The sequence below is a fragment of the Olea europaea genome, chromosome 19 (genome assembly GCF_002742605.1).
Source record: "Olea europaea var. sylvestris chromosome 19, O_europaea_v1, whole genome shotgun sequence".
Lineage (NCBI taxonomy): Eukaryota > Viridiplantae > Streptophyta > Magnoliopsida > Lamiales > Oleaceae > Olea > Olea europaea.
The window spans coordinates 5600274-5624080 of NC_036255.1; the positions used below are offsets into that span (position 1 = coordinate 5600274).

The 23807-nt window shown below is 29.6% G+C and overlaps 2 protein-coding genes across 2 annotated transcripts; both read right to left on the bottom strand.

Moving 5' to 3' along the window:
- Positions 1–9622: 9622 nt before the first annotated feature.
- Positions 9623–12183, bottom strand: LOC111368256 (probable WRKY transcription factor 70). The gene is made up of 3 exons (XM_022989495.1): positions 11742–12183; positions 9759–10185; positions 9623–9640 (listed from the first exon to the last, which is right to left on the bottom strand). Exons 1-3 carry the CDS (start codon positions 12179–12181, stop codon positions 9623–9625), a joined length of 885 nt encoding a protein of 294 aa, XP_022845263.1. The 5' UTR covers positions 12182–12183.
- A 9701-nt stretch (positions 12184–21884) lies between these two features.
- LOC111368400 (probable WRKY transcription factor 66) lies at positions 21885–23492 on the bottom strand. Its single transcript, XM_022989626.1, has 2 exons — positions 23044–23492; positions 21885–22359 (listed from the first exon to the last, which is right to left on the bottom strand). Exons 1-2 carry the CDS (start codon positions 23481–23483, stop codon positions 21885–21887), a joined length of 915 nt encoding a protein of 304 aa, XP_022845394.1. The 5' UTR covers positions 23484–23492.
- Between the last annotated feature and the right edge of the window lie 315 nt (positions 23493–23807).

The following is a 23807-nucleotide window of genomic DNA, read 5'->3' on the forward strand; positions in this document are numbered from 1 at the left end:
GATCTAAAATCAAAGAATAATGTACAATTCTCCAAGTGAGTAATTAAAGAATGAATTATTTGAAAAGATGCTTCTGACATCTTTTGCCTTCACACTTGACCTTTATTGAAATATGAGAATTAACTTTGCAGATGTTTGAAATATATTCAAAAGCTTTATCTTTACGCCTCTTCTTTTTGACTTCCTTGTCTTTCTAATTATTTCACCGTCTTTCTATCTCTATTTTTTCAATTATTAATCTTATATGTCCATCATTTCTGATATGGCTTCTTTTAGTTCTAGATCCATTTCATTATCGTTAACATCAGATATGTATTCTTCATTTTCTGTATATGATTGAGTTTTCGTAAATTTTCCATTCGTCTCTTGAAACGTCATCAGATATAAATTCTTTTGTTCAACATTTGGTACTAGAATTTATTTTTTTTTGCTCTAATTCTCATGGCAAGGTGCTCTTGACAGAAAAAAATTATGTTGTTCCATTGTGCTACTAATCTAAAAGCATTATTTTGAACTTCCATCATGGCTATGATTTCAAATATTCTTCTTTCATAATCAATCTATCTAATTTTTATTTTAATATTCATCCTCGAAAAGGGTCTAAATTGTTTGGCTCCTTCATAAATTAAAATACGATGATAAGCTAGAATTATAATGCCATTATTTATACTAAGGGGGCATGAAAATGAATTGAACCATTAAGGGATGATCTTTTAACTGATAAAGAATTTGTTTAAGTTTTGGTGGAAAAATCGGAAAGATCTGTTTAATATGAATATAGTATCTATCATACCAAACTGTAAAGTTAGGTAAAAGAGGTCTTATTCTTCAAAGATTGTATAATCAAAGGAAATTATTGGATAATTGTGTTTAAAGAATGCTGAATTTTGGGTTGCATCATATTTGAGACCATGTCTAAGGAAGTATCTATTTTCATTATGATGGTAACTTAAAATTTGAGCAAAATCTATAATTTTTTGTACAACATAATTCTTTATAGAACTTCGAACAATACTGGCACAATTACCAATTTTCTGTTCTAATTCGTATAAAGTCTTTTCTTGTCCTGCAACTGTAGAATCTGTTAGGTCAATAAGTCTTTCTACTTTATTAGAATAATTTCTACTTTTATATGCGATGTCTTTAGAAATGGGTACAATTCCAATTCGTTATACTAGCCAATTCGTTTATACTAATTAGGGATTAAGACTTCGCGAGCAAGATTTTTTCTTTCCTAACAATAAATATTTGTAGAAAAATTTTCTTGTAAGAAAATGACACTTTAATAAAAAAAGTCTTGTAAGAAAAAGACAAGAAAGAAAAGAAAAGTTTTTAAGAAAACCATCAATTTAAACAAGCTTTGAAAGTCTATGCAATAAATTTTCTGCAAGAAAAAGTATTCTACGTAGATACAACTAAAATCTTGTATGAAAATGATAACTAAGAAAAATTTCGTCTAGGAAAAGGACAACTAAAATATTTTCTACGTAGATACCAATTTTGCAAACAAACTATTTTTAGTAAGAATTCAAAATCTTTGCAATAAAAAGTCTTTGTGCAAAGTCTTCATAATAAATTCTTTTCAAGAGAAAGTCTACCAAATATTAAAGATTCAAAAAAAAAAAAAAAGTCTTTCAAATATTAAAGATCATTCAAAAATTTAAACACATTTTGAATATCGAATATACCAATTTCAAGAAAAAGTCTACTAACAATTAATTTCGAAAACAAGGTCTTTTTAAAAGATTTTTAATTCGTTTGAAAAGTTTGAAAAAACTCTATACCAATTTATATTATCTTTGCTACTAAAGTTCAATGCTAAAAATGTCTAACTAGTTTTGTTGGAATTTCTTTTATTATTTTATCTTATAATCTTTGCTTGTTGTTGTCTTTCTTTACAATCTTTAGGATTTTCTATCAAGATATTTCGACACTGAGAGATAGAGAGCTCAGTGATTTGCTTCTTGATTTGTAAAGAGGAGTCACCTCTATTTCTATCTAGAGCAGATTAAATATGTCTTCCCACAACGACTAATCTTCATATTTCTTCGTTCTCTAAACAAGTATTAATATATTCGTTAAAACTTTCTAATGAACAAGTAACTAAGGCAGTGTAATCTTAAGACATAAAATATTAGAAATTTAAAACGATATATTTGTAATGGCCTTTGAGTACTTTACCATTCAGCAAAATAATTTTTTCAGACCTTTTTTTTTAAACTCTCTCTTAACTTTTTTCTTGACCTTTTAAAGAAGGCTTAAAACTATAGCAAAAAAGATTTTAATCATGTTTAAAAAGGTTTTAACAAATTTTCACAATTGGGACAAAAAACAGCCAATCTAACTAAGAGGATTATTTTATCTATTGGCCATGGAATCCAGAATAAAGAGGCTAAGAGCGTTAAAAAAATATTTTTTTGAAACAGAAATAAAATATTATTTGTGAATAAATTAATTGCTTACTTGGTTTTTCCCCTTTTAGGTCTTGCCCGAAAAATAACAAAAGTAAACGAAAATTATAAACAAGAGAAGATATGAAAAGAACTTACTTTAATTACGAAGTCTTTGAATTTACAAGGATGTCATTGAATTTACAAAGATGGTAGAGAGATTTTTTAGTACAAGTGTGATAGTGTGCTTTATGTTTTTTTTTTCTCGGTTTGTTTTCTTTCATGAGAGGTGTGGGTATTTATAGATGCTGGTACATTACGTCTACTCTGTTGGTGTTGTAAGTCTGCTATCAATAATTGAAGAATACTGTGCAAACTTTATAGGTGTGCGATCTAAAATCAAAGAATAATGTACAATTCTCCATGTGAGTAATTAAAGAATGAATTATTTGAAAAGATGCTTATGACAATTTTTGTATTCACGCCAGACTTTTCTTGAAATATGAGAATCAATTTTGCAGATGTTTGGAATATATTCAAAAGCTTTATCTTTACGCCTCTTCTTTTTGACTTTCTTGTCTTGCTAATTGTTTCTCCATCTTTCTATCTCGTCTTTTTCAATTATTAATCTAATCTATCCATCATTTCTGCTATGACTTCTTCTAGTTCTGGATCCATCTCATTATCGATGCCATAAGATATTTATGCTTCCTGTACTGTATCTGATTGTGTTTCTGTAAATTATCCATTAGTCTCTTGAAATGCCATCAAAAATAAATTCTTTTGTTCAACATTTGGTACTAGTATTTTTCTGCTCTAATTCTCATGACAAGGTGCTCTTGGTAGAAAATAATTTCGTTGTTCCATTGTGCTACTATTCTGAAACCATTATTTTGAACTTCCATCATGGTTGCGATTTCTGATATTCTTCTTTAATAATCAATTTGTCTAATTTTTATTTTAATATTCGTCCTCGAAGAGGGTCTAAATCTTTTGGCACCTTCATAAATAAAAATACAATGATAAGCTAGAATTACAATGCCATTATTAACACGAGGGGGTATAGAAATGAATGGAACCATTAAGGGACGCTCTTTTAACTGATAGAGAATCTGTTTAAGTTTTGGTGGAAAAATCAAAGAGATCTGTTTAATATGTATATAGTATCTATCATACCAAACTGTAAAGTTGGGTAAAAGAGGTCTTTTTTTATAAAAATTGTATAATCAAAGAAAATTGTTGGATAATTATGTTTAAGGAAGACTGAATTTTGGACTGCATCATATTTGGGACCATGTCTAAGGAAGTATTTGTTTTCATTATGATAGTAACTTAAAATTTGAGCAAAATCTACAATTTCCTATACAACGAAATTCTTTATAGAACTTCGAACAATGCCAATTTTCTGTTCTATCTTTTCTTGTCCTGCAGCTGTAGAATCTGTTAGTTCAATAAGTCTTTATACTTTATTAGAATAATTTCTACTCGTAGATGTGATGTCTTTAGAAATGAATTTTGTAAATGTATCTCTAGAACTAAATCTGTCTAAACTATTATGCAATTGAAAAATCTCATTTTAATATTTAATAATAGTTTGTTGAGATGAAGAAATTTGATCTTTAAAGAGTTGTAGCCATTCTTCTAAAGAATGCTTTATAAGATTTAAATTTCTAACAACTTTGGTCATAGTTTCACAACTATCACGAAGTTGTATTGATGAAGATGATGAAGAAGCTTGAGAGGGGGCTTGCATGGTCTGCCTAATTCTTTCGGATATATGAAAATTAAATCTTATCATTTCTCTACAAAAATTTAAAGCTCTTCAAGCGTATAAAATTCTTTGAAAAGAAGGTCAGGAAATCTACTTGTTGTGATACTTCTGGTCAATAATTATATATACCCAGCTTTCTACCTTTAATTACTTCAAAGAAACTAAAATTTTTGCTTTCTACTTGATTATGAATCTATCAAAATGGTTAGCTAGGGCATTAATGCTGTTTAATTTTTGTTTAGAGTCATGTGTCATTCATAGATTATCCAGTAGACAATGCTCCATTTCTGGAAATCTTTCTAAATTATTTCCTCTGAATCGAAAATTAAATCCTTAAAGAGCCACTCTCAAAATGTCATTCTCAAAGTTCATCATCATTTGATCCATTTGCACCATGAAGATAGCGAGTTAGAAAATTAATAACCTGCCTACTTAAATTATCTACTAAAATATTATTTATCCATCAATATGTTATGTATTAATTTTATAGCTGCTTAATATCTCATATAATTTCAACCATCTTTTATGTCTTGTCTTATCAAAATTTGTCTTTTTAATAAATTTTACTATAACTTCACAATCTGTCCTAATTGTAAATTCAGTGTTTAAAAATAATTTAAATCTTTCTATACTATGTAAGATGGCCATTATTTCATAATCTAAACTAGTTAAATATTTTTCTTTTATCTTGTATTTTTCGCTAGCATATCTACAATTTTTTTTTTCTTTTTTATCACTATATTTATTTGGTTTGAATATAAAATTCCTCCCCATCCTAATTCACATCCACCCGTTTCTATTATTTTATATTCACTATCTAATGGTAATTCTAATGGTGGCAAATTTTTAACTTCTGCTTTTATCTTTTCAACTAATTCTATATGTGATTGATTAAAATATTTTTGTCCTTTACTAGACAATTTATTGTACAATGGTCCTACTTTCCTTTTTAAATCTTTAATAAAATGTCTAGTATAAAATATATTCCTAAAAAGGCTTGTAATTTCTTGGTTTCTTCAATTTTGTCTGAAAATTGTAATATTGTCTGTACTATATGTGGTTGTAACTGAATCTTTCATTCTCCTAAAATTATTCCTAAAGATTCAATTTTTTGTTTATTTATTTCCATCTTCTTTTTACTTATAATTAAATAATTTTCTATAAATTTATTCAAGGTTATCTCTAGATGTTTATATGTTCTTTATAATTTTTACTATGTACTAGAATATTATCTATATATACACAAACAACAATTGGAAAAGAATTAAATATACTATCCATTTTTCTTTGAAAAATAGAGTGTGCATTTTTTAATCCAAAATGCATGACTAACCACTCAAAATGTCCTAATGGAGTAGTAAAAGTTATCTAAGGAATATAATCTTTTGCCATTTTTATTTGTCAAAATCCAGATTTACAATCAAATTTAGAAAATATCTTCCTATTTTGTATTTTATTTATTGACATATCTTTATCTGGTATCTTATATCCATCTTCTACAGTATTATCGTTTAATCTTTTATAGTTTATATTCTTGCTTTTTCTTTTTTTATTTCACTATGATTTCTAACCATAAAAGCTGCTGATATATGTTGACTATTAGACGGTCTTATTACTTTCCATAACTATTTTGTACATAATATTATTTTCCAGTACTTATATTGGTTTTTGTAGAAATTTTTCTAAGTTCCAATCTAATCTTGCATATGTTTCTGAAGAAAATATATTTGTTGAGATAATCTTTATACCTTTTTGTCATACAGTGTAATTATTTGATTATTTTCTAAAGATTTTTTGTTCTAACTAAATAGTCTGGTGTAAAATATATTATTCTGCATTTATTTTTCATATCTAATTCTATGCTTCCTAATAATCCTTGTTCTATATCTGTGGTTCTGCTATCATATAAACATATTAATACTTTAGCTCCTAAATTTTCTCTATGAAGTCCTTTTACTCCTATTATTATTAATCCCAAATGAGTTTGTTGAAAATTTTTATTAACCAAATATAAGATTTACAATCTTTTTTAATTTTTGGTTTTCTAACATATCTATTATAATTGAGTCTTTTATGTTTATAGTATGTCCTACTTGGTCTAATATTATATTTTTTTATTTTGATATTGTCTTTTATATATATATTTTTAATCCTTTTTATACATTTTTTCTTTCTTCTTCTGTAATCATATATCTGTGGCATATATAGATCTGAGCAAAAAGAATAATTGATGAATTTGTTATAGGTATAAAAAAAATTTTAAGTAGAGAAGGAAGTTTAACAAAAGACACTTCTATTAGTAATAAATAACATTTATGTGAAACAATTTTAGTCACATATTGAGCCTAAAGTTTGGTCCATAATTCTGCAATGGTTTTAGCATCAACAATAGCTCTTATAACATTCTTAGACAAATACAAGAAAATAATACTGCATTTAATTTCTTCAAGTTTAGTTCTGTTGGTAGGATTAATGTGATTAGGCCAAAAATTATCGAAGGCTCTAGCACATTTTAGTTGTCATCTTTGAAAAAGACAAATATCAAGAAATTATGAACTGTCAGAATATTACACTTAGCAATTTTTGGGAGCCAAACAAACATATATAATTCAATCAGAATTTAATATGATTAAAACTTGAAAAAAAAATAATAATACACACAGTATATATTAATAAAAAAATTTAGTCAATACAAGAATATACAAAGTACATCAAAGATAGCAGGTTGTACATTGAATTTTCTTACTAAGCAATTTTACATCACACAAAAAAGGGCATACAAAAGAAGACTCGCATATAAATCAAAGAACATAGATCAATTATAATGTTTCCAAGTCTTCTCCTTCAAGATTCTCCATATAAACTGTAAAGTCCCAAAAATTTATTTTAATAGAGTAGAATTAATTATTTTATGTCCTATATATTTTATATTTAATATATTAAATTCAATTTTATTTGGGTCAAGTATTTAACTATTGACAGAGTAATGATAAATATATTCATATTGGACTCGTTGGATAGCTCGCAATTAATTATGTATATTAGGTTTGAGAAAAAGTTAATTTAAATAAACAAAGTCCAAGTTATCGAGATCGAATCTTGAATTGTATTTTAGTTGACTTATTTAATGAATTTAGAATTTTAATGGGTAACACGTGTATAAAGCAAGTTTTTGGTAAGTTAGTAATTGATTTTTATTAAATAAAGATTTTATTGAGAGAGAGAGAGAGACAGAGTTATGGAGAAGCCACGTGGGTAGGAGTAGTTAAAGAATGTGTCAAATAATTTTATTTTATTATTATTATTATATTTTGGTTTAAAATTCCCTAGCATGTCACGTGTTCCATAAAGTTGTTAGTTGAGATATTTCATTTTACATGATAGAGACGTGTGCTTGAAACATGCCATTTTTTACACGAAATCCAGTATCCTTATCCCACTTTCTATAGAGTTTTATCATATAATATAATTTATGAAGGCAATAACTTTTCTACATTGTATGTATATACAAAAACAAGGCAGAGACAGAAAGAATTAAGTGAACATGATTCTTTTAATTTGATCTTCCAAAAATTAAAGCAATCTAACAAGGTAGGATTATGAGGTGCTATTATTTTATCCCATTTAAATTGTTTATTCCATGTTGTTGAATTATTATGTTTATGAAAGTTTTAAGATATGATATAATATTGTATGTTATGGCCATTCGGTGCCAAGATTTGATGTTTATTGCTCTTACTGATTTTTAAAGATATAATGACGGTACGATATTTTGACACATAAATTTAAATATTTTTATTCGGGATTGCACCACTATTTTCGTTTCTTATTGAGTATTTCCCATCTACTCACAAATTTTCTCTACTCCTCACATATTACAACGAGTCGTTCGTTGGCGGATTATGAGGTGTAGTCATGGTGCAAAGATTTATGGAACTCAAATAAAATAATCCAATGTAACTAGACATTTTTAATTTCAGGATTATCTTAATTTTTTCACAAGGATTTTTATTTAGAAATTTAAGATATAATATATTGGGTATTAAATTTTAATCTGTGTCAAGCTATATTAGTGGAATTAACATTCCATTTTTTATCTAATGAATGTGATATGCATGATTTTTAGCACTTATCTACAATATATTTTATTTGTTATGTTCTCCATATGTTTTATTGATGGAGCAAAAAAAATTCATGTTGGAATATTTGATATGTTTATTTAATTATTGAATGAAACTTTTAGTAACAATTTAAATATTAAAATTTTGTTAGTTATATAAACACTTGTACTAGATTTATCTCAAATTTTCAAGGCCTTGTACAAGCCTTTGGACAAAGATTAATCTCTAGAAGATGTATATCCTAACTACACAAAGTAAAGTTATAGAAATTAAAAGATTTCACTAAGCAAGTTTATAAAATCAATTTCTTTTGATTTTTCTCGAAGATAAGTCCACAAAATTCAAGATCCGTCAAAGTTTTACGATTTTCTTGAAGATTTATTATAATGTTCAAAGACCCAAGTTCTTATACAACTGAATGCCCAAAAATAAACGAACACACAATTAATCTTATTAAAGTGCAGAAATATAAAATTGCAGAAAATCAAAATATGAGTGCAAGGATTTTTTGGCCTCAAGTCCCAGAGATTCGGTAATCGCTTCTAACACCTAATATCTATTAAGCATCCACAAAAAGTGGATATTGCTCATTTGCACTATAACAGCCCAAAATAATTGCCAAGGTTGAAAAGATGTTCAAGACAGTAGACTTATCTTTTTCTTAGTTGCGACCAATTGAGTTACTCTTTAGCAAGAACACACTCAAACTCTAATCTAAATATTACGACATGAAGAACAATATTTCCTCCATAGATTTCACCAAGAATCAATCTAGAATAGAAAAGTGATTAGAAAATTTGAGTATCTCGAATGGGATTTTTGAGAGAAGAAGAGGAAACCCTAAACTGCAAAACCATGTTAGTTATTTCATGTACTTTTTCTCCATAAATACTCACAAAATCCAACATAAAGTTTTCTCCGTGAGCTAAATTTGTCTCCAAGATTTCCAAGATTTGAGCTTAATTTCCAATGATTGTGTTCAAGATTTTCTCCGTATACGAACTCTGTCCAAAAACTTGTGATTGTGGGCTTCAAATTTTGAGGTTAGAAATTCCAGAGTCAAGAAAAACGAAGAGTCATGAAAATGAGTTGTATAGACGGAGTTATGATTTTTCTGCTGAAAAGTGGCAGAAATCTCCGGACAGCAGCGTGCACGTGCCATGGGTGAATTTTCAGCCCTTAGAATCGTAATTTTACTTTGAATTTCATGTCATATGCTTGGATGGGTTAGAAATATTCTGCAATTTGCTTGTCCATTTATAAGATGAATTGATATCTTTAAAAGTTCATGGAAACGTCAAGCGAATTTGAAATTTTCTGAAAAGTATCATTCTTTTTTCTCATGCAACCAGATTTATCTAAGGAAAAATAAATAAATTATGGAGTGAAAATATTCAACGAGTACATCAAAGAAATGAATAAAATAAAGTAGCCAGTCTACCACAACTCAAGAAATTCATCAAAAAGGGGTCCTACCATCGTTTCTATATCCATATCAGAACAAATCACATGCCCTTGATCAAATGCTGATGAAAAGTCAGAGAAATGCCCAAAACTTTCAAATGTTGTTATATCAGGCGATATGAAGTAATCAGATGGTGATGATGATTTGTTTTGATGCAAAATTTGAAAATTTTCCTTAGTTTCCAGCGGCATTTTGGGCAATGTTGGAATCATCTTGCCATTAGGTTTATAGTTCTGTTCATGAGAGTCGAAACTCCAGATGATGGAAGAATTTTTTGTACTGTTACCCGTAATAATTTGAGATTCTTCAAATAAATTCTTACATGTGTGGTGCTCGTGGTATGTTGTCCTATATAATTGTGGCTCATCTTGAATTTTTTGGACCAGTTTTCTTGCTTGGCATCCTTGATCATATTTGTAGGTGCACCTGAAGTAGCTCCTGCAAGTAATTAATCTGAAATGAGCAGATAGTCCACATACAAAATGTTAATAATTTAAATTTAATGTAACATGATCTAAAAGTTAAATTGTTGTAGCAGAAAATTTAATTTTAACACGTCTTCTTGCGTGCAATTCGAACTTATATTTGTGAATTGTTCATAAATTTAAGCTCATTAGTTTTCAACACAAATAAGAGGTCCTTTCTAAAGACTCATTGGTGCATGTTTAGGGTATAATATTATGATTGTGCTATATGTACATCATAACTTACATATTTGTTTATCAACAGATGACATGGCAAAACTTGACCGAGTTAAAACCTCACCAATCAAATAAAAAAATTTCTTAATCTATTTTTTTTAATTTAATTTAATTTTTTGAGATAAACCCACATTGTATAAGCACAACCGTTTAAGTGGTGAATAAAATTTAATAATTTTAATTAAATTTATCGCCATCTCATCAATATATAAAGAATCCGTAAATAGTGATGTTTATGTCAAATCTTATTGTTTAAAGCTTAGCACATTTGGCACATGTTCAATTTTAACATAAACTGTTCACATATACTTTTTATCCTTACATTTCATATGGCACAACTTGTTATCCACTTATTATTTACAAAATCCTTAAATTTCACATGTAGAGTTAAAATGATCTTTGATTTATTTGACCACGAGCCATAGTGACATTTTCAAGTGAAGATAGAATGCATGTTATATATTGAACAATGTAACTGTAGGACAATTACTATACATATTAAGGGTGATATGATTGATTCCATTTGGTTCTAATTTGAAGAGAACCCAATCAAACCATGAAACAATGATTTTTTGATGATGAAGCCAGTGATTTTTTTAAGATATGGAACAAAATCGAGATTGAACCATTCGGTTTGATTTTGATTTGTTCTGGGTCTCTTAATTAAATTATCATTCGGTTTTGGTTTGATTTGTTCTAGCTTCATTAATTAAATTCTCAAATGTTAAAATGCAAATTAAAATCTATCATCAAGATAAACATGAAAGACTCAACAAATGTAAAGATAGCTACAGTGTAGGAGTGCGAGTGTTTGTCTAATACTAAAATGAGATGACATGAATTAGAATTTAGATCTAAGGTTGAACTGCTCTGTCTGATAGGCGATGAGATAAAATGTATCTTATTGTCCATTTAACACTTGTAATTTTTAAAGTTTAATTTTTTGATGTGATTCATTGATCATTTGTGAAAAAAAAAAATTAAAAAAATGATAAAAATTGAGTTCGGTTCTCAATTCTAGTTTTTAGTTTTAGAACTAGAATCAGAACCAATTAATGGTTCTCGATTTTAAGAAACAAAATCATTAATTAATTATTATTATTATTATTTTTTATTATTGTAAAATCGAATCGAACTGCTCGATTTGATTTAATTCTGATTTGGTTTGGTCTGCTTCTCATTTGATAATTTCGTCCACCCCTACGATATAGAAAGATGGTAATCTAACTAGGGTTTTAAAAACACTACCAAATAAGGATGAAATTAACGTTTTCTCCGTGCCAACATTATTACCTTGGATGTTCGGCATTGCGTATACCTTTTTGCCCATATTTCCTCCATACATGGCTATCTGCAAACGAAGCAGCAACGGTCTCTCTTGTCCATGTCTTCGAAGTTCTCCTGCGTTTCGAAAATGTTAAGGACTCTGAAGTGTTGGTACGCTTCGTGGAATCTTCTGACTTCTGGCCATCAGAATCCGACGAATCCATCACCAGAAAATCAGAAACCTTATTGTACTTGTTACAGTTTAGAATTGAAAGACTCTTGTCAAATGAATCCAAGATCTTGTCCATCAAGCTTTGTGCAAATAGCTGTAATTTACACCTTTTATCCATCTGAGTTTTACACAAAATCACTCGAAGCATGTTAGCGGATTCCTGACCCAGAATCAACTCGTCGAGTAGCCTTTTCCTAACAGTGGATAGGGTACTTGCAGGGCAAAAAGATTCCATTGGTGTGTTTTTGTGTGTGTAGTTTCTTGTCTTGTTGTCTAGCCCATTAATTTTATAGGGGAAGAAATGGTGGGGGTTTGGGAATTCTGTGTAGTATGCACATGCAATGAAATTTTAAAATAAAAAAAAAATGCTTAAATTATTATGGAAAAATTAAAGAGTAAATTGTTAGAGAAAAAATTTCTCGAGATTAGGTGTAATATATTGGAAAAAATTATAGATGGTGCCCTCAACTTATTGAAACTGTAGCTAGTAGATCTCAACATAATATATTGGTAAACTCAGACCTCAACCTTTCATTTTGTAATATTTAAATCCGAATTTACTAGTTAAGTTTAATAAACTCAGATTTATGTTAAGAGATAATTGCCCCTATGCTTAAACAAAAAGATAAACAAATAGAAAAGGTATAAAAATTAAAGAAAAAGAAAAACACATCTAACACCCTTAGTGTATTTTTCTTTTACATTTAATTAAAGTTAAGGATGATCGGAATTTTTTAAAGTTAAGATGAGGGTAAAAGTGTCAATTAGGAATTCAAATTCGACAAAGAAATTGAGTTAATACCTTCTTTTATACATTCTAAAGCCGTTTAAAGTAGATCTTAATTCTCATATACCTTAAAGTAGTTAATTATTGTCAGAGGCCTCTTTGAGCCCCTTCAAAGCTTGAATTCGAGTACTAGAAAAATAAAAAATTGAGGACTGCAACTGTCAAAATAATAGAGTGAGGACTTGGTGACACAAACTTCAAATGTTTTTTCACTAATTTAGGCAAAAAAAAATTTTAAATTATATTTATGACATACCATTAATTGTCATTGTGTACGTCATCCCATGTGACATCATCTCACAAGTGAATATGGCTAACGCGGAAAGCACTGGTACGATTTTTAATTAATTGTTATGTCCTTTATCTTTTCATTAAGTCTCTCTCTCTCTCTCTCTCTCTCTCTCTCATCTGAACTCAAATCCAAGTTACTCTAGGTTCTTCCACTTTTACCACTTGAGCTACCCTTTTTTTTTCTTTTTCGATTTCAATAATAAAGTTAGAGCTTTTGTTAAGGAATTATTTTGTTATTTCTATATAAATAGAGTTAAATTTGTATGGTTTTATGCCAAAGATGAATTAGGTTCATTGTTCTATACAATTTGTACGATATAATTTTATGAATCGAAGATATAAAAAAAAAAATCAAGTATTCATAAAATGTTAGTCCTTAAATAAAGTATTTATGTTAAGGGTTAAAATGTTGTACCACTATCACGGACATTTTAATTTTAAATGATTTTTTATTATAAAATTAAATATAAATTAATCTATAGTTGAATGTCAATATTTTTGAAGATGTAACTTAATGATTAGGTTGGTGATATGTGTATTAACCTAGGATTGTAAACATTTTTAGAAGTTACTTCAACAAGACAGAGTAGACATAATTCATGTCATCAAATTTACCACCGTACGTGAGTTTGATTTATGATGAAAGTGAATGGATAAAGATACACGTCTAGAACCACATGGGCCCTGAATGGACAGGGGCGTCAAATTAGTGGGGAGCCAGTTCCAGCAAGCCCCCAACCTATAGGGGGTGCCTGGATGTCCAGGGCCCACATGGGCCTTGGACGTCAAGCAAGGCCTAAAGTGAATGGACTTGTCGTGCTTAAAAAAATTCTAGTAAATAAGATTTTATTATTATCATATATTAATATTTGTCGCTCATACTGAAAAATAAAGCCGTGAAGAATAAAAACAAAATAATGATCAAGTGCCTTCAAACCGGGACAGAGAAAAAAAACTACACTTGAAGGAAAAGAGTGACCCCATGGGTTGTTCAAAACTCGATGACACTCTTCCATGGTTGATGACAAGCAATATTGCTGGTCAAACTCCACCCACAATAGCTTATATATCGAGTATGCTCATCGACCAGCCTATAATGTAAAACTTGATCAATCTTGACCACCCCATAAATATTTATTGTGAGCCGAACCCGATCACAAGGATATACTGTTATTTGAAACTCATATAGATGTAGTAACTTTTTAAGTTCTTTTCATGTTTCTACAATCAATAAAGATACGTATTGTCTCAAATAAGGGCAAATGGATAAAGATCCTTATGCCACATCATCTAGACAAATTGAACGTGAAGGCATCTTATCTACATTATTTTTAACTCTAGATTCATCGAACACATGGAGAACCAAAAAAAGTTCCACACCCCTCTTTCCAAGCAATTCGTCTCTGGTAGTGATTGAGCTTGAATAATCACTTATTCTTTTATTTATAATATTCTGGTTATGGACCGTACGGTGGTTTTTGCTGATATAATTTAAAAAGGGGAATCCTTGACTATTAAAAAACACATAACGACAAGTGCTACAGTATACTGCTTATCATGTCAATTGTCAAATGCATATCAAGGACAAAAATGCATATTTATATATTTTTCTATGATGAAATATGAAATTATATTGCCCTTGTTTGAGTCCAATTTTTGTGAAGAAAATGAATTTTTAAATAGTGTATTGATGGAAAATATGTGATTAAAAAATAAGGAATTTTTTTTATTTGCGTATAATATTATTTTATTGAAAAATGTGTGGTTGAAATGATGTCAAATCATTGTTGAAGAATGTTTTTTGGTTGAAAAATGGGGCTCAAACAAGGGCATTATGTGAAGCCTGTTGTAAATTTCATTTATCACATAGCCAACAAAAGTAATCTTCTATGTAATTATATACAAAATAGGAAAAATATCCATAATTCAAATTTACAGTTTATTAATCTACAATGAACTTTTCTTCATTTACTATTTTTCTTCATTTTCATATGACCATAATAATAAATATGTTTAAAAATTAAATACCTAGTTTAGCTCGAAGTTTACATGCGATAATAATGCATCTAAACAACATTATTTTATCATAATTTATACCATGATAATCCGTATGAACCCAGTCTTTGTTCACACGTAGTGTATAGAAAAAATAGGAAGTCAAATTCTAATTTTCATTTTGGAAAAAAGCAGTGTTCACACAGGTGGCTATAGTTGTCTTCTCTTGGACAATGGACACTCCCCTGGTAAGACAATGTCAAAGGCCTTCTTCGTCCTACAATGAAATTTGAAGGTAGTGAACTAAACTTATTTAAGGTTTAGTACAAGTTTTATAAGATCCATATTGTTTGTAAAGTCGTAAAATATATGCCAAAATAACGGGGATAACTTCCCACATCTTACGAATTTGAATGTGTAGAAAAATAAAAGTTGCCAAATTAACGGACCACCAATGTAATATTAGTGTTATAGTTTTCTCCAACAAAAGTAATTATTTACCAGAACAAAACTAATTAGAGTGATGTTACATGTACACTTTTTGTATACAAAATACATTATACCCTTCCTCTCCCACATGGAAGGGGGCTGCATATATTTTATTTTATGCGGGCCTCCTCCATGTGAGGTGTTATAATCCATTATATATACAAAAATTGCACAAGTAGACTAATTCAACTAATTAATAGCAATTCCTAATCAACAAGAACAAAAATAATTGATATACAAACTACTGCTTAGTCACCCATGGTATAAAATCCCAGATCGAGAAAATATAACTAGCTTATAAGGGTTTGTGTACTTCTCTTTAACAAGCTTGATTTTCAAAATGGAACATCAAGGTGTAATATAGTATCAAAGCTTGTTGATCTCCTACAAATAATTTGATCCGAATTAAACTAAAAAATGAGCATAAGAATTTTAAAATTGATTTGCATAAAAAGAGCCAATATCTTGTGGTGGTATATTAAGGGATAAAATCTCACATTAAATAAAGATGAAAATAAAGATTAATTTATAATGATTTGAGCTACCCCTAATAATGTTAACTTTCTAATATTGAACCCCAAGTCGTAATAACCCATGCATGTCAAAATAGTTACATAGCCTTAATTAAGTAAAATAAAGTCATAAAATCAGATATGAAAATTTTTCCACATTAACACGTCTCATTCTCTTTGACTCGAAGACAATTCTCCAATATGCAAAATTGTTGGGTTTTAAAGTTGTTGGCAATATGTGAACAAAAATATAATTGTAAAAATGTTTTAAAAGTCAAAGGGTTGAGTGGTATGTTATCTAAATGAGTCAAAAAAATCATTAGAGTCGTCTTTGGAACAAAGGAAAAGTTGCCAGATTTTCGCTAGCCTATCGCCAAGTTGTTGTTTGAGCATCAAAAATAGAATGAATTTCAATAGCCTGTTACTTGCTCTTTGCTCGAGCGAAACATTATCGCTCACTTGTCGCTTGAGTGAAAGCAGAGCGTATCGAGAAACCTTATTTTGCGATTTTTGAAATTTTTAACAAGTCCATACTACCCAAACATCCACTATATAAATAATTGCGCCTCTTCACTAAATTTATTGGTTTAAACATAGTGAAAAACTTCATATAGTTCATCTGTATCATTCGATCCTTTCATGTTTGAGTATTGAAATTGAAAAACATCAAAATTCTACAAATTAAACACAAAAATCCATACTTCCAATGCATCTATCAAAGGTCAAAGACTGGAGTTCCAATCGTTAGAGAATGAAGAGTTCTCAAGAATCCATTGTATAGACGAAATCAGAAAGCCAGGAATTGGTGCAGGAGTATGCAATTCAAGAGGGCTTTGGGAAAGTACAGTCAAGAGGTCAAAAAGTACTAGTGTTAGTCAAGTCTGGCAGTTTAGTAAGTTGATTCGTTTACAGTGAATTCATACTGATTTGGGCCCGGAGTTTTTAATCCCGCAAGGGATTTTCTTCGTCAACAATTTTCTTATGTTATTTACTTTTCTACAATTTATTATACTGCGACAATTCAACATATGATAGTATACATTTGAATTCATTTTAATAAATTAATAACTTTGACTTGTTGCAATTATTAATTAAATAGTTCAAATTTCACATAATTATCTATTCACTCCTCTCTAAATTTTAGTTGGGTCAAACTGTATTATTTTCAAAAATGAAACTAATATACAAAGTTTTTTGCATTTCAGAATCATGTCCTATCTTTTTAAAAGTTTCGTTGTGAAAATAAAAAATGAGGTAATTGACTTCAGCCTATCCTTTTTCAAATCAACATTTTAATAATATAAAGAACGAAAATGAATTTGCACTTGCAGTTTTTACTGAATTTACGTGTATCCATTTCTAGCATTTTTTTTGGGGAGCTAAGTCATAAATTTCACATCAAATGAAATTCAAATGGAGTATCTTGATGAAACACTTTGGTTCTTGTATGTGTTCTGCTGGGTTTTAATTTGTTATGTGGGTGTACACAGAAAATTAATTGTGTATTAAAGACTATCTTAAGGTTAAGCCAATTTAAAGTAAACTAATAAAGAATTAAATTTATTGAATTTTGGACATCTAATATAGTATGGGCTTAATTCAGGGATGTGAAGAAATTTACATGTTTCTTGTTTATTTAATTTCAAAGAAATCCCCTAAATTTATATAATTAACAATAAAGAATATATTTTTCATGTATCTATTGAATCACTATGCTGCCATTCTGGGTCTAGAATTTCAGCCATTTTCACTGGAAGAAATAATCTTCAAGTAGAGGCAAGCAGAAACCAGTAGTGTAGGAGTGATCTCCATTATCACAACGTACGGATTGTAATAGAGGGTTGTTACTACTTACTAGTAGTTTTAAATTTTCTTTTGTTTACAGGGTAATGGGTAATATGGAGCATATTGTGTTCTTAAGTTTTAGGAAATAAAATGTAGAGAGAAATTAATTTTATATGTGTATTGTTTGTATATGGGAGGTTTTTGATTCCTTGAAATATCAAATTATTTGGACGTCTAGGTTTCTTCAAATTAACCTAGATTTTCGGGATAACATTTTTTAGTACATTTGGTTCTCGGTTATAGGAAATTTGTGTATCAAAATGACTACAAGCTCACGAAAGACTATTGATAACATTTTGCCCATTTATCTTTACATGCAGTAAGATTTGGTTTAAAATTGAAATGGATTTTCAAACCATCTCCTATCATACACCAAAATTTGAGATAAGTTTTGCACTATTTTGCATTAAACTGAAAATCATCTCCAGCCGATTCCACTAAAAATTGCATTAAATGAATAATATTTAATCATTTTATTCTTTTTTTTTTCCTTCTTAACAATTTTTTTTTTGAAAATTTATTTATTTATTTTACAACTACATAAATTACTAAATAAATAATTACGTTAAATTAATAAAAATATTGAATTCATTAATAAATTTAAAAAACGTAATACATACAATTAATAGAAATGCCACAACTGAGAAAATATTTAATCATATTATAAAATGCCACAAACAAAGTATTAAATCATGTTATTTAAAAACAGTGCAATGCGTTTCGAATCCCAATATCATGATATTACGAAGTCGAACTAGCGTTATAATGTAATTCTTGAAATTCATATATTCATCTCATAAGTAATCAATTAATATGTTTCAAAGCGTAATGTGAGTTTTTTTATCTTTGATTTGTCTATGAGGAGTAGGAAATTCTTGAAAATGATCGTAATAATTACATTTTAAAACTTCTTAAATACTTTTACTTTAATTCTTTTCTTAATTATTATTAATTACATAATAATAATAATAATAATAATAATAATAATAATAATAATAATAATAATAATAATAATAAGAAGTTGTTGTATGATAAAAATAGACACAAATACCCTTCACTAAATTTTATGTAACGTGGAAGGGAAGGGCAAAAAGATATTTAACTATTTTGATGCAAAAAATTGTGTAAATGAATACTGATTCTTGGTGCAATTTTATAATGAATTTTGATGCAATTAAGGATAAATTGGAGATGCCCTCAGTCTTTGAATTCAGATAAGAACACAACTTACCAGACCTCTTCAAACGCACGTTTCGAGTAAAATTCCTCGAGATTGGAAACTGCAAAGCCACCTGCTGTTAATTAATTTTTTAAACACCTAAATTTAAGCTTCATTGCATGGGTTTGTGTTTGTCCGGAAGGAAAACTTGTGGACACAAATTTCGATCCACGTTCGATGCATTTCCTTAAAAACTCTGTATCATATATTTTCTAACATCATTTGATGACATACTATGAATAGTCAAAGTATACGTCATTCCATGTGAACATTCGAATATAGCGCTCCATATATATGGTTCTTGTTTAACCTTCTTTTATTATTAACGTTCTTTCACTTCATCCGAAGATAAAATAATAAAAAATAATCAGGCAAATTTATTTATCTTTATCATGCTTATTCAGGTGAGTTTTTCTATTTTTTTATTTAGATACCATTTTGAACTACCATATAAAGTTATTAACAAAATTATTACATTTATGGCTACTTACTTAGCATTTGTTTGGTTCAACTAAATATCGTATTGAAGTATATTTTTTAATGAAATTTTAAGATGTGTGGCCGAAAAATTGATAAAAACTGTGGATCCAATGAAAGGTACGGTCGAAACTGATTTTGTGGAAAAATTAGTTTTAAAAAATGGGGATAAAAAATGTGATTAATATTAAATACCTAATTTAGACATTAAAAAAATATCAAGCAATGCTTCATGGAGATTTAAACAAATGGGAGAAGGGTCGGCACTTCTAGTTCTTGTGGTTTATGTGGTGCATCTTCTGAGCAATAGATCCATTAATGCGCCGTGGGGCTTGAACTAGAAATGGCCCATATTTCTCTTATGCACTGGCAGCATACCCAGTGAAGAGTCAGGCATCATCGATGACTTTCTTTATTTTGTTTGCTAGATGGCTTGTAATTACGAGCGAGCCCTATTACTTGGACAATCCCCTGTCCAAATAGGGGACGATGTGTCACCTCCCTATTGGTCAGGCATCTGCATTTTCTAATAAGAGTAAGCCATTACGAACTATTCTATTGAACTTGGTTTAATTTTTATGAATAAATTGTTGAGGTGGGCAAATGATGAGGGTACTGTTGCTACTACTACAGAAGTGACAATTTAATTGGAATATCCCGGTGCATCTACCATCAACCGCTTCAAACAAATTGAGATTTAATCATCAGTGTTATACTAAATTATTCCAAGGTGGGCAGTAATTTGATGTCAGGACTGTGCGTTCACACCTATTTTATAGCAAAATGATAAATTCAATTTCCAGTTCTGACCAACAATTCTTATTTATTATTATTATTATTTTAAATCTCAACTAGGCAGACAGACTATGGACAGCCCCTTATCGGACATCGTCAAGAAGGTACATACCATTTCTTGTATCCCAAGTCGAAGTATAGCTTCAGTTACAAAGAACTTTTATCAAGATTGAGTATTTTTGAATATCTTATTGCAATAATCTAATAAATTTACTCAGACACGTCGCATTTTTGGATGGTATGCGTGGAATTAAGGGATACCATTTGATAACATCATCAAACTAGAACGTTAAAAATGTATTTTGGAATAGTGTATTGATGAAAAATATATAGTTAAAAAATAAAGAAAAGATTTTGAATTTGCGTGTAATATTATTTTATTAAAGAATGCGTGATTGAAATGATGTCAAATTACTATTTAAGAATGTATTTTTTTTTAAAAAAATGTGGCCATAGTACCATTAATTTAGTTAAGGACAAAGAGCTTCCCCTTGGATCATGAGATCAATACTTCAGTATTTCGACATCGTACAAGAAAAATAAAGTAAAGTTTATGTATTATTTATGGACAATCACTAAGGAGAATTGACTTGATGACATCCTGAAAAAGGATGGGGAACGGAAAAGTCGCCAAAACCTTTCTTCTTTGCCTGCGGATTAACTTTGTGAAATTCTTCCATTTTACGTTCATCTTGGGCAGGTATTCGTAGCATCCGTCCCACCTGAGACTATATCAAAATGTTACGTTCATCCAAAAAGCCATTCTTGGGTTTTATATTACGAATTTGTGCTTTCATGAACTAGAAATTTAGATGATGATGACATTAGCGTTTAACTGAAACCCGACTTTTGGATTTTGTCTTTGTTTCATCAAATTGAGCGATAAAAATCTTTTGAAAATCAAAGTGTGTAACATTGAGTATGTGCATTGTAGATTTTGAAGTAAATTTCGTTTTCTCTAAGTGACGAAATTTTTTTAAGGCATTTCTTGTACTTGTTTCTCCATAAATACTCACAAAACTCTACATCTCAAAGTTCACTGCATGAGCTATTAAGCTTAATTTGTTTCCAAAATGTCCAGCCTGTATTCAAACTCTAGTGATTGTGGGCTTCAAATTTTGGTGTTTGAAATTCCAGAGTCCAGAAAAACAAAGAATTTGGCCTTGCATGAAAATGATTTGTACATAAGGAGTTGCAATTTTTCTGGTGAAAATTGGTAGAATTGGCCGACAGCTCTGTGCACGTGCCTTGGAGTGAATTTCAATCCTTATAATTTTACTTTGAACATTTCATGTAATAAGCTTGGATGGATTAGAAATATTCTGCAATTTGTTTGTGAATTTATAAGATGAATTAATATTTGTAAAAATTCATTGAAAACATCTAGCAAATCTGAAATTTTCCAAAATATATATATATTTCCTTCTTTTTCTCATACGACCAGATTTATCAAGGAAAAATAAATAAATTATGGAGCGAAAATATTCAGTAAGTACATAAAAGGAATGAATAAAATAAACTAGCCAGTCTACCATAACTCAAGAAATTCATCAGAAAGGGGTCCTACCATCGTTTCTATATCCATATCAGAACAAATCACATGCCCTTGATCGTGAAATGCTGATGAAATATCAGTGAACTGCCCAAAACATGATTCAAATGTCGTCAGATCAGGCAATATGAAGTAATCAGATTGTGATGATGATTTGTCATGATGCAAATTGTTAAACATTTCCTCAGTTTCTTGCGGAATTATGGGCAATGTTGGAATCACCTTGCCATTAGGTTTATAGTTCTGTTCATGAGAGTCGAAGCTCCAGATGATGGAAGAATCTTTTGTAGTGCTATCCGTAATAATTTGAGATTCTTCAAATAAATTCTTCTTACATGTGTGGTGCTCGTGGTATGTTGTCCTATATAATGCTGGCTCATCTTGAATTTTTTGGACCAGTTTTCTTGCTTTGCATCCTTGATCATACTTGTAGGTGCACCTCAAGTAGCTCCTGCAAGTAATTAATCTAAAATGAGCGGATAGTCCACATACAAAATGTTAATAATTTAAATTTAATGTAATGTCATCTAAAAGTAAAATTGTTGTAACAGAACATTTAATTTTAACATGTCTTCTTGCGTGCAATTCAAACTTATATATGTGAAGTGTACATAAAATTTTAATGATCATACATACTTTTCATCTACATATTCCATAGGACACTACTTGTTATCCACTTAGTATTTATACATTTCTTAAAACTCACATTCATAAGCACTTTAAATAAAATAATATTATTCATTTAGAGTTTAAATGATCTTTGATTTATTTGGCAACAAGCCACTTTCACATTTTTCTATGAAGTTGGAATGCATTTTTATACATTGAACAACGTGACCGTTGGACCAGTACTTAGATCATTGGTGATTTAGGAGCCCATTTCGATTTTTGATGCATAACTTTTTTTTTTTTTTTTAATAAAATTTAAGTGGAATTTTTGAACTTTTTAAAAAACATTAAAGTGAATTTTTTCCCCACATATTAGCCCAAATTTAAAATAAAATTTTAGTTGGGCTTGCATCACCCCCTTTCAATCATTTTCGATCAATGTAACATGATTGTAACCTAACTAGAGTCTTAAAAACACTACCAAACAAGCATGAAAGTTATGTTTTCTCCGTGCTAACATTATTACCTAGGATGTTTGGTATTTTGGATACTTTTTTGCCCATATTTCCTCCATGCATGACCATCTTCAAACGAAGCAGCAACGATCTCTTTTGCCCTTTTCTCCGAAGTTCTCCTGCGTTTCGAAATTTTTCTGAACTCTGAAGTGTTGGTATGCTTCGCGGAATCTTCCGACTTCTGTCCATCAGAATGCGACGAAACCATCACCGGAACAATAGAGACCTCATTGGACTCATTACAATTTAGAATTGAAAGACCATTGTCAAATGAATCCAAGATCTTGTCCACCAGGCTTTGAGCAGATTGCTGTGATGTACACCTTTTATCCTTCTGGGTTTTACGCAACATAACTCGAAGCATGTTAGTGGATTCCTGACCCAGATTCAACTCTTCGAGTAGCCTTTTCCTAACAGTGGATATGGTACTTGAAGGGAAACAAGACTTCATTACAGTGTATTTCTGTGTGTAGTTTCTTTCGTGTCCATTACAACTATGTTACCCGTTAATTATATAGTCGAAGAAATGGTGGGGGCCGGGGTTTTTTGGAGTTCTATGTAGTTTACACGCAATGAATCTTGAAATAAAATAAAATAAATGCTTAAATCACTAATGGACATATTGAAGAGAAATTGTTTAGTAAATTTTTCTCGAGATCCGAAATTCCGTACCCCCGTGTAATAAATTGGAAAAATTATAGATGGCGCCCTCAATTTTTTTTTTTTTTTTTTTTTTTTAATAACCCAGGTGTCCCAGCTTAGCCGGACTAAATCC

Excerpts from the sequence above, each read along its gene's own strand:
- LOC111368400 (XM_022989626.1), bottom strand. The coding sequence starts at position 23,483 with ATGAAGTCTTGTTTCCCTTCAAGTACCATATCCACTGTTAGGAAAAGG. Across the intron at positions 22,360-23,043 it reads CAAAATACCAAACATCCTAG|GAGCTACTTGAGGTGCACCT; the intron begins GTAATAATGTTA and ends AATTACTTGCAG.
- LOC111368256 (XM_022989495.1), bottom strand. The coding sequence starts at position 12,181 with ATGGAATCTTTTTGCCCTGCAAGTACCCTATCCACTGTTAGGAAAAGG. Across the intron at positions 10,186-11,741 it reads CGCAATGCCGAACATCCAAG|GAGCTACTTCAGGTGCACCT; the intron begins GTAATAATGTTG and ends AATTACTTGCAG.